General features: G+C 31.7%; 1 protein-coding gene across 1 annotated transcript in view; it reads right to left on the reverse strand.

The window, feature by feature from the left end:
* The window catches only part of LOC145323943 (lachesin-like), a 93,207-nt gene extending 92,706 nt beyond the window's left edge, over positions 1–501 (reverse strand). Inside the window, exon 1 of the mRNA XM_080166555.1 lies at positions 368–501. Coding sequence (XP_080022681.1) covers positions 368–407 — 40 coding nt within the window. The 5' untranslated portion in view covers positions 408–501. The remainder of the gene's footprint in view (positions 1–367) is intronic.
* Positions 502–12,638: the final 12,137 nt, after the last annotated feature.

Raw genomic sequence — 12,638 nt, forward strand, 5'->3', positions numbered from 1 at the left:
TATCCCTTTAGATCTCTGGTAGGTATAACACGAGTTATCTACTTTAAAAACAATAAAACTTAAAAGCATATCACAATTATGAAAAATCTTCGCCATTCAAATTACCTGTCAAAAAATGTCATTTGGCACAAGAATTTTATAATAGCTGCGTTATTAATGCTAGATAATTATCTGAAAAGCGGACAATGAACCTATAATTACAATTAGAGAGTATTTCAATCCATTAAATTTAGTAAAATTCTTTTAAAATAACATAAAAGTGTAGGTATACAGATGTATTCTTCCCTGACCATCGGTTGCTAGGGCTAGGTGGAAGAAATCACATGTGAAAAAAGAGTTATAGAGTAGCTATATGTCCAAAACAAACCTGCTAAAATAACAATGAACGCTGAAACCATTTTGGTCATTTCTCAGCACTCAGCACACTAACACATCAAAACTTTTACATTCTTCTGAAAAAGAAACGAATTGAATCCAATAGACGCATTATTATGTTCAACAAGGGGGGGTGAGGATTTGAATACTTTTGGAGAATTAAAAAAAAAAAATTTGGCACATTTTTCAACTTTAGATTTTAAACAATTTTCATTTATATGGAATCACCCACATCTCTAATTATGAAACCGGGCGGCGCTCCAATCCCTGCTATAAAAATAGCTTAAAACCACTATGGTTCTAGTAAAAGAAGCAGATATTAAACGATCTAGACATACAACAAATTACTTTGTTTTTTGGTCGTCTCTCTACTTCAGCTTCTCTTGTATTTCCTTTATCATGAAATAGTTTATTCACTTTTCTTTTTAAACTATTGCAGATAGTGTGTGTGTATCAATTCAACTTAGAGTTAACAAGGATGACAACATTTATAAGTGGCAATACAAAATTGGTTATTGAGCCTATCTAATACAGAAGCCAAGTAAATATCATATATTATGTAAGAAAGACGAACAAATTGAGTTAGAAGGTAATCAATCAAACAAAATTAAATTGTCTAACTTTCAAAGTAGCCTATTCCCCTCTTACACTTAATTTTATATCAGAACAGTAGGTGAATTGTTTAAATACGGACCGGGGATCTGAAGGAATAAGACAATGGCCGATAAATTGATGTACATCCCCAATAATGATACACAAAATTTCACCTACTTTAGATTTAAATTAGTGGTTTGGACACTCAACTTTATGAACCAACCAATTAAACTTCAATACAAGTCCACAAAGTTGTTAAGTCAATCATAAAAGAATCCTTTTTATATAACTGTGAGGACTAGTGTAATAAAACAGCCCACTCTATATTCGGACGCAATTGCAGCCAAACCATTATAGAAGGGAGGAAGGCGAGGCTTTTCTACAATTAGGGTCGGTCCTTTCGTTGGTTCGTCCGTAACAATTTTTGGATGATAATTTATGATATAAGAGTTGGGTACAATAGCAAATATATAATCCTTACTGAAAGTCAATATGTCCATTTAAAATATTTAACTTTTTGACAACAACTTTTTGTATAATATAATTATCCTATTCATATATTTTTGTAGTAATATTTCAGTATTCTCTTTATTTTCCTCTTTTTTTTTATATTGATTCTATATTCAAACTGCTTAATACTATTAAATGTAAGCATCCTTGTTTTATCTTTGTTAGTTATACACCAGTACAACCAAATTGATTTGCCTAATGAAAGCAAATAAAACTAGCAGACTCGCAAAAAATCAGGAAAAATAAAGTACTAAATCTTCAGGAATCTAAAGGGATAAGACAACGGCCCATAAATTGAATTTTATCTCCAATGATGATACACTTTCTGTAGATTACAATCAGTGGTTAAAACGTTTGGACACCCAACTTGATAAACCAACTAATCAAAATTCTATAAAGTCCCCAAAGTTATCAAACCAACTAATAGGAAAACGTTATGATAAAACTTTGGGGACTAGTGTAATAAAAAAACGATTGTCCCCTTCCTTCCTGGTGAATCTTACTTGGTTCTAAATTATGTAAATTTTATTCAATTTTGCCAAACTTTTTTTCTTATCTATAGTACCGCATATGGTAACAGCAAAGAAAAGTAAAACAAATATAAAATTGTCCATAACTAACTCCTGTGCAATTCTAAGTAAATATGAATCAAGTACATATATTAGATTCATTCGATCGATTCCAAACCTTTGTTTCTTCAACGTAGGTAGAAGCATCTGTAAAGAGTTATTATAACGTCAGAACATCCATATTTTAGCATGCATAGCTACTTTAACATAAACTAGCGGCTACGCCCCTAGCGGCCTCTAGGGACACTTGAGGAGTAGAGAGTAGAATTTATTAACCCAATTTCTTATTTTAGATTTTAAATCCCACCCCCCAAGAAAATAGTTATAAACCTTCCTGCGACCTATGAGAAGCTACCCTGTTAAGGAAACCCGATCGGTTCAGCGGTTAGCGAGATCCTTCGGTACAAATAAACACACAGACACACAAACATCCTGTTACTTTAGGATTTATCTTTAATAGATGTTATCAACCTTATTGTAAATCTAAATATTATGGACAAAAGCGTCATTGTTATTTCATATACGACACTGGCAGGGATAAGACTATGGAGGATAAATTAATATTCATCCCCATGGAGGATAAACAAGATTACCCCTTTTGTAGTTAAAATTATTGGTTAAAACGTTAATTAATAATTTTGAACTAACCAAATTTATTAAAAGTACCCAAGGTTTCAAACAATGATAAAATAACTTAATTATAAAACTTTGGGTACCAGTTTAATAAACAGCCCATTGTCTCTTTCCTCCCTGGAAACTAGTGAGTGATAGGTGATCAATTTAGAAAAAAACAATTCTGGCAAAAGATATCAATAATATTAATCATTCTTGTATCAGTTACACTATCATTATAGTGTTAGAATGTCTGTTTGTTTGTTTGTTTGTAGGGAAGGATCTCGCTTACCGCTGAACGAGATCCTTCGCTATAACATGGTAGCTTTTCATAGGTACCAGGACGGTTTATAACTATTTTAAGGAAGGTACCACCAACCTCCGAAGAGCTATCCCCCCTAAACAAAATTGTTACATTTTTAAAACTTAAATAAAAAATTGGGTTGGGGGGAGGTACATCCCAATCCTTCCTGCCCTCAAAATATTTTTTTAATAAAAGCATTTGACTATCTTTAGGAAATACGCAAAAAAATGAAACGTTTTCTTATTCGTTGGCTTAACATCTTTATGGACTTGAGTAAATTTTGATTGGTTGGTTTATTAAGTCGAGTGCTCAAACTTTTTAACCACTAGTCTTAAGTAATTTTGTGTATTATCATTGGGGATACACATTGATCCCTGAATCAATGGTATGTTTCTGACAGGCTGCAGTTTTCTGGGTCGACTACAGACGGACAAAGCACGTCTATCAGAGTAATAAAAATCAATCTGTAAGTATAGAGGTATAACCAGACAACTACCTGAATCCCTATGAGGGAACTTTATCGTCTGCTAGCAAATTTCGTTCTGCTGTTTTGTAGTGAATTGGCTGTGTTAATATTTCCGACGCTATATGACCCAATTGGCAGTCGGCACAGGGTTCCCGGGAGGGGGCCATACACAGGGCGACCACTGCATACTATATATACTATTTATACTATATAGGATGAATTTGGATACTATATGACAAAAATTTACTATATATACTATATATTATTACCTTTATTTGAACAAAATTTACTATATATACTATATAATATTACATTTATATAACAAAAAACGAATATTGTCAGTTTTTCGACAATTTCTCTTTGTTTTGTCTAATTTTCACAGTAGGTTTTCTCCTATTTCTAGCCCCTGCGGGGGGCTTAAAATATACTGTGATACGACAAAAATGCATAAAGCTCTACAGTAAGAAAGAGATGAAGAAAATCCTTTAAAATATATTTTTGTTTGTGATTATGATTTAAATATCAGTTATTTTTCATAGAATTAAATTAAGGGTGAGGGGGGAGTTTTGCCACTTTCGCTTACTCTGTGATTATTAGGCTAGGTATTAATGTGAGACTATAGGTTATTTGGGATGAAAGTTTACTTTTGGGTAGTAGTTCTCTTATATTTAATATTTTTTTGGATAAGTTTCCAGGTTCAGGTGCTGCAGGCTAAAAGGTGGTTTCTGGACAGGTAGAAAAATTGTTAAATTTAGAGAACAACTTATTAAACAGAATATGCATCTTTTAGGATGTTATAAACTTATCTGAAGAAAATTTAAAATTGGTTTCCAATTCTTGGTCCTACAGGCCACCAGGTCCACTTTGGACAGGTAAAAATTCAAATTTTTTGTTTGAAGAGTTAGAGGTCAACCTATAAAACAGAATATGCATCTTTTTGAATTTTATTAACATATCTGAAAAAAATTGAAAATTAGCAACCAGGGTCAAGCCCTGCAGGCCTCCAGGTCCTCTCTGGACAGGTAAAAAATCAAATTTCTTATTTTTTGAGGTCAACTTATGATATGTATTTTTTTGGATTATTAACATATCTGACTTCTAGCTCTTTAAAAAAGAAATTTGAATTTTTTACCCTTCCACAGATTGGACCTGGAGGCCTACAGGACCAGAACTTGGAGGCCGATTTTAGATTTCTTCAAATATGTAAATTGCATTCAAAAAGATGCATATTCTGTTTTAAAAGTTGGCTTCTAACTCTTCAACTAAAAAAATTATCTATAACCTGTCCAGAGTGGACCTGGAGGCCTGTAAGACGAAAACTTGGAGGCCTGTTTTAATTTTTTCTTCATTTACGTTAATAACATCCAAAAAGATGCATATTTTGTTTTATAAGTTTATCTCTAACTCTTCAAACAGTAATTTTTTTTATTTGTCCAAAAACCACCTTCCAGCTAGCCTGTAGCACCTGAACCTGAGACCTATCCAAAAAATGATTAAATATATGTGAAATACTAACCAAAAGTAAACTTTTATCCTAAATAACCTATAGTCTCACATAAATACCTAACCTAATAATCACAGAGTAAGCCCCTTATTTGTAAAATTGCTTTGATTACAGCTTTGCTTTGAGTTATTAATGATGTATATACTATGTATTACTAAATAATTCTAAGTCCGATACTACATCATACTATATGTGTTCAAAAAAATATACTATATATACTATATGGATTTTAAAAATATACTATAAAAATACTATATTTTTTATGTTTTGGAGTGGTCGCCCTGCATACATTCATTTAACCCCTCCTCCCTCTATTGTTTTACTCTAATGTAATAAATACAGAAATTCTAGATGATCAATTCCTTTATTTGACCAATAGGAGCACAGTGTAGGAACAATCTGACAACATTATTGATAAGAAAGTGTACAATTTTTGGTTCAAAAGGCAGCTATTTTTCAATTTATCCAACTAATGAGTAACTTATAAATAGTTGAACTCCATAATAATCTTTTTAGATCAGATTTTTTTTTTCGAGTCCAGGGTAAGGGCCCCAAACAGACATATGTCATAAAGACAAACCTAACCTTCCCCCAAACCTCAATTAATGTTTTAGTTTTTCAACAAAAGTATGTAATAAAAGTATTTTAAAAAAAACTTTATTTGATCTCCTTTGGCCTGTAGTATTATTAGAGCAAATATTAAAATGTATAATATATAGAAGAATATGGAAATAAAGTTATAGAATAATAGAGGGACAATGCAAAGAGTAAATTACAAATATACTATAATTTTAAAAGATTAGTTTCATATTGTTTTTATTTTTGGTTTACCATTTCAAAAATATTTTTTTTTCTATGAGTTTACTGTTTTAAACAGGGATATAAAGGGATAAGACAATGGTAAATAAATTGATGTACTTACCCAATGATGATACAAAAAAATTACCCCTTCTGTAGACTGAAATTTGTGGTTGAAACATTTAACTCAATTAACTGAACCAACCAATCAAAATTCAATAAAAGTCCCCCAAGTCGTTAAGCCAACGAATAAGAATACATTGTAATAAAACTAGTGTAATAAAGAGCCCATTGTCCCTTCTATCTCTGGTTTTAAGCACCTTTGCAATGGATGTCTATTTCCAATTATAATTTAATATTGATACAGATATTGCAAAGGTTTCACATAAAGTTTTAAACAAAAAAATGAATAAATTTGAATATTTAAATCTATGAACGATTGAGTCCAATTGTAGAAGTCCCTTTACTAAGAGAGAGAGGGGACAATGGGCTGTTTATTACACTAGTCCCCCAAAAGTTTTACAAATTCATTTTTTATTCGTTGGCTAACTAACTTTTGGGACTTTTACTAAATTTTGAAGGGTTGGTTAGATAAGTTCAATTCTCCTAAAGTTTCAACCACTAATTTAAATCTACAAAAAGGGTTATTTTGTGTTTAATTATTGGAGATGTACATTAATTTATCATCCCATATCTTATCTATATAGATCCATGCCTTTTGCTAAACTCAAATATAAAAAATAGTGCTTTCTATCTATTTTAACCCTTTACAGTCGGACCCCTTGCCGCACCTTAATCGGTCGGGAGGGGGGGGCGTTCAACGCCCCCCCTTATTATCTCAGTTCCTATTAGAGCTAGAGGGCTAAATTTTTTTGTGCAAGTCCCCTGTTTGATAATGAATTTCCGACCTTTTATAAGTCTAAGTCAATTTTCGCTTCCTTCACCCTTTTATTTAACAACCTTTGTTTTTAGGTCTTTTTTTACTTAAAAATTTCAAACGGCTGTAATTTTCTTATTTTTGAAGCTAGAAGAAAATTTTTTTTTAGAAAATGTTTATCTTTATGTAAATTTTACATTAGAAATATCAAAATATAAATTTCAGCGGCCGCAGCTGTACTTGGCAGCTGCCAGCTGCCGCAGTCGGCGGTCGGCGGGAAAACGGCGGCGGATCTTCATGAAATTTTTATACGTTATGTAGACATGTAAGAACAGCTTAAGTTTAAAATTTGAAGTCTCTAAGTCAAAAATTGCGGCCACAGGAGCCTTTTAAAGATTTCTGGAGACCTGGAGGATCAGGACCTGCAGGATCATACCTGGAACCTGAAAGTGACTTGAACACCTGTATTTTATATTAGGATGTACTACTAGAGGATTTTTTAGTATTTTGGTATGATAAAATGCTTTGTTTTAGTCAAAAAAAATATTTTTGCTCTTTACCTGGATGACCCTGCCAGGTTTCCTGGCATTCTGTGCCCGCCAGGATGGAGATATTCAAAAAATTCCAACTCTCAGTTATGTGTCACACCCATACTTAAAAAGTCAAGCAGTTTGGGCTCTTTATCTTTCACACACAGAAAATGAGATAGAAAAAACCGGATGGGGGGGCGTTCAACGCCCCCCCCCCCCCCGACCGTTAAGGGTTAATGATTATAATCTTATATACCTATAAGATGGTTTTAAAAAGGTTAGGTTTGCTTTATTCTTAGCATGCTTTGAAACTGTATTTGAAGCCTATTAAATATAGAAAAAAAACAAGGTAAAAATGGATATATATACATAGATATTATGACAGGGGAATTTGTCTTCACTTTAGATTATATTATCATCGTATTATTATATTACGCGATTATTTGGGGCTATATTCTAGTCATTCTATATCCAAATTGTAGTAAATGGTATGATTTTAGAAGATTTTTAATTTTTTTTGGAAGATTTTATAATTTTTATTTAATACCTATATTTGTGACAACTTTTGTTTTATAAATTCTTCCAATTTTTAACAACTACAAAAACCCCGCCCCTCTCGGAGAGCCTCGAACCCGCATCATACGGATAAGGTAACCGACATTCTATAAATGAGCTATGACGGAGACCAATTATCAGTGGTGAAAAAAGACAAGATAGACAAAAACATAATTCTTATAGTATAATTTAAAATTTTATTCTCTTTCATGTCTGTCATTGTAGCTCAGGGGTAGAGATGAGGTTCCAGTTTAGGTCAGATGGTTCAAATCTACCCTTAACACTAATTATCATTTTCACTCTCTGAGATAATAATTAATATTTGGTAAAAGTAAAAAAATATTTTTAAACATTTACCTTATACTAACAGTCACTTAAAATATCAAAAAGCTATTACATGCCAAAGTATATAAGATTAAAAAAATATTGTTTCAGTGGTGAGTCTTGAACCACCCACCTTGAAACTTTACATCTCAAACCTGACGCCTTAACCAAAAGAGCTAATTTAGCATGAGATTATTATTATTATTTTACAGCCTTAGTTTACATGCCAAAGTAAAAAAGATTGAAAAAAATAATGTTTCAGTGGTGAGTCTTGAACCACCCACCTTGAAACTTGACATCTCAAACCTGATGTCTTAACCAAAAGAGCTAAATCAGCATGAGACAATTATTATAGTTTTACAGCCTTAATAAACATTCCAAAGTATGTAAGATTGAAAGAAAAATAATGTTTCAGTGGTGAGTCTGGAACCATCCACCTTAAAACTTGACATCTCAAACCTGACGCCTTTACCAAAAGAGCTATATTATCATGAGAAAATTATTATTGTTTTACAGCCTTAGTTTACATGCCAAAGTAAATAAGATTGAAAAAAATAATGTTTCAGTGGTGAGCCTTGAACCACCCAACTTGAAATTTGACATCTCAAACCTGACACCTTAACCAAAAGAGCTAAATCAGTATGAGACAATTTTTATAGTTTTACAGCCTTAATTTACATGCCAAAGTAATTAAGATTGAAATTTAATAATGTTTCAGTGGTGAGTCTTGAACCACCCACCTTGAAACTTGACATCTCAAAACTGACGTCTTAACCAAAAGAGCTAAATCAGCATGAGACATATATTATAGTTTTACAGCCTTAGTAAACATTCCAAAGTATATAAGATTGAAAGAAAAATAATGTTTCAGTGGTGAGTCTGGAACCATCCACCTTGAAACTTGACATCTCAAACCTGACACCTTTACCAAAAGAGCTAAATTATCATGAGATGATTATTATTGTTTTACAGCCTTTGTTTACATGCCAAAGTAAATAAGATTGAAAAAAATAATGTTTCAGTGGTGAGTCTTGAACCACCCACCTTGAAACTTGACATCTCAAACCTGACGCCTTAACCAAAAGAGCTAAATCAGTATGAGACAATTATTATAATTTTACAGCCTTAATTTACATGCCAAAGTATATAAGATTTTTAAAAAAATAATGTTTTAGTGGTGAGTCTTGAACAACCCACCTTGAAACTTGACATCTTCAATCTGACACCTTAATCAAAAGAGCTGATTCAGCAAGAGACAATCACTATTGTTTTACAGCCTTAGGATATGTACCAAAATAAATAAGATTTAAAAAAAATAATGTTTCAGTGGTGAGTCTTGAACCACCCACCTTGAAACTTGACATCTCAAAACTGATGTCTTAACCAAAAGAGCTAAATCACTTGGGACAATGACTGATGTTTTACAGCCTTAGTGTACATGCCAAAGTATATAAAATTGAAAGAAAAATAATGTTTCAGTGGTGAGTCTTGAACCACTCACCTTAAAACTTGACATCTCAAACCTGACGCCTTAACCAAAACAGCTCAATCAGTATGAGACAACTATTATAGTTTTACAGCCTTAATTTACATGCCAAAGTATATAAGATTTTTTAAAAAAATAATGTTTCAGTGGTGAGTCTTGAACAACCCACCTTGAAACTTGACATCTTCAATCTGACACCTTAATCAAAAGAGCTGATTTAGCAAGAGACAATCACTATTGTTTTACAGCCTTTGTTTATGTACCAAAATAAATAAGATTTAAAAAAAATAATGTTTCAGTGGTGAGTCTTGAACCACCCACCTTGAAACTTGACATCTCAAACCTGACGTCTTAACCAAAAGAGCTAAATCACTTGAGACAATAACTAATGTTTTACAGCCTTAGTTTACATGCCAAAGTATATAAAATTGAAAGAAAAATAATGTTTCAGTGGTGAGTCTTGAACCACCCACCTTGAAACTTGACATCTCAAACCTGACGCCTTATCCAAAAGAGCCATATAAGCATTGGATAAAGATTATAGTTTTACAGCCTTAATTTACATGCCAAAGTATATAAGATTGAAAAAATAATGTTTCAGTGGTGAGTCTTGAACCACTCATCTTGAAACTTAACATCTCAAACCTGACGCCTTAACCAAATGAGCCACATCAGCATTGGATAAAGATTACAATTTTACAGCCTTAGTTTACATGCTAAAGTATATAAAATTGAAAAATATTGTTTCAGAAAATATTGTTGACAGAGAGAGAGAGAGAAAGAGACAGAGAGGGGGGAGAGAAAGAGAGACAGAGAAAAGTACATAGATTTCATGACAAAGGAAAGATAAAAAAAAATAACGCATCATTCTTTTTATAAAAACCCACCCCTGTGTATGTTACAACATGTTGTGATGAACACAACATGTTTTCAAAAACATATTCAATGTCGTCTTTTTCAAAAAAAATCTAAAGAGAGTGAATTTGTGAAATAAAATGTATGAATTAAAATGTCAGTCTGTAAAGGTTATTAGATTAATTTTGAATTGGTTATTAAACTATCCCAATACAAGGTGGGTTTTTAGTAAAAGAATGCCATGAAAAGATTTTATAGAAATATAGAGCGTATTTTATATTGTAAATCCATAAAAAGTAAATAAATCATTGAATAAACCTAGCCAATAGCGAGATAGTTATATCGAGCCAACTCTAGTTAATTACTAAAAGAAAGAAAAATTATACCAGGGAAACAAATGAAATTTAAAAACCAAAATTAAACCACATTTTAGCATAAAAAATGAGTTTTTTGTTTAAATGAGAATGATATTCCTGTCCAGTTTTTTGTTTAGGAATGAATATTTCTTACCCGAGGGAATAAATGATGGACCGATAGGTCATCATTTATTCACATCATCATATTCATTCCTAAACAAAAAACTGGACAGGAATACCCCATTCTCACATAAACGACCCCTTAAATAGTGGATGTAAAAATTCTTTTTTTCTCCCCGAGGTAGTCATTTTTTTCCCTGGTATCATTTTTTTCCCCGGTATAATTTTTTTTCCTGAGCATGGGAAAAAACATGAGAAAAAATATGTTTTAGTAAAAAGAAATGTTCTATCGGTTTCAAACCTTTTCCATCTGATAGATCTTACTGACTTTGGAAAAACTGTCAGACCGATTTTAAAAATTCAATCTGTGAAAAAAGATATTCAAGTTTTAATTTTTTGTTTTGAAAATATTATTTTACATTTATTGACGCCATCTTGGATTATGATAATTTTTTTTTGTTAGAAGATTTTTAAAAAAATTCTTTTAAAAATTTAATTTTTACAATGAAAAAAAATCTTTGAACTTAAATTTCCAGGATTTGATATCAGTAATCTAAAGGGATAATACATTGGCCAAAAAACTGTACATGTACTGCCATGTACATATCCAATGCTGATGCACAAAATTACCCCTTCTGTAGATTATTATTATTGGTAGAAATGTTTGGACACTCAACTTAATGAATCAACCAAAAAAAAATTCACTAAAGTCCCTCAAGTTTTAAAGCCAACAAATAAGAAATTGTCATTAAAACTTTGGAGACTAGTGTAATAAGCAGCCCGTTGTCCCCTCTCTCTCTGAGTAAATGAGCATTTCAAGACTTGATATTCTTTTTATTGTTTCTATATGGTGTACATTAAAACAGAGTATGTACTCAATCTTCTAAATTTAGTGTTCATACAAATTACAAAATAAAATTAGTTTAAATTAGCTATAAAAAAATTTATGCTGGATATTAAAGTAACACTGCATAAATGGACTTAAAGATCTTATCAGATCTTACACCAGATTATCATGTACTCTAATTATAACTTGTTGCTGACTAAAATAACGATCCTTATCCATTCCTCTCTTAATTATAAAATTGGTTAAATTTTTTTGTCAAAAAGTAGGCTTTTGTTTCCTAATAATGTCCTATATCTCATATGATTTATCAACATAGTGTAAACTCTTTGCAAATTTCTTAGCTTAATTTTCCAACATAGTGTAAACTCTTCTCACTTTCATATTGACACTATAGTGAGAACTCTTTGCAAAAATTCTTGTCTTTATTTAGCAACTAACGGCTACGACCCCAGAATGTAGGGGCTATGCCCCAAGAGGTATTTAAAGAAAAAAAAATAATTACCTCTGGAGATGCCCCCACAAATTTTAAATAATTTTAAAAAAAATTAAGTACCTGATGAGAAGCCCCCACTCCACCACTAATTTTAATTAATTTTAAAAAAAGAAAAAAAAAATTGAGGGGGGGATCTTTTTTATTTTTAGAAAATAGCCTAAAACCACCACAGGACCAATAGGTATATTCCCTGAAGAATAGAATCCAATCGGTTTAGTGGTTACCGAGATCTTAAGGGACGGACAGACATCATTCTACTTTGTATTATAGATATAGTGTAAACTCTTTGCTTTATTTCTCACTTTAATTTAGCGACATGAGTAAACTATTTGCATAACTTTTGATAGCAATTAAAAGGCAGAGTATATTTTGGAATATTATATGAACATTTTTTTCATGCTATTCCGTAAAGATTAAGCTATGCAAATTGGGAAGAATTTTAATGAATATAATAGATTTGAAA

This window comes from Acartia tonsa, chromosome 7, assembly GCF_053477335.1.
Source record: "Acartia tonsa isolate MP-2025a chromosome 7, ASM5347733v1, whole genome shotgun sequence".
Taxonomy (NCBI): domain Eukaryota; kingdom Metazoa; phylum Arthropoda; class Copepoda; order Calanoida; family Acartiidae; genus Acartia; species Acartia tonsa.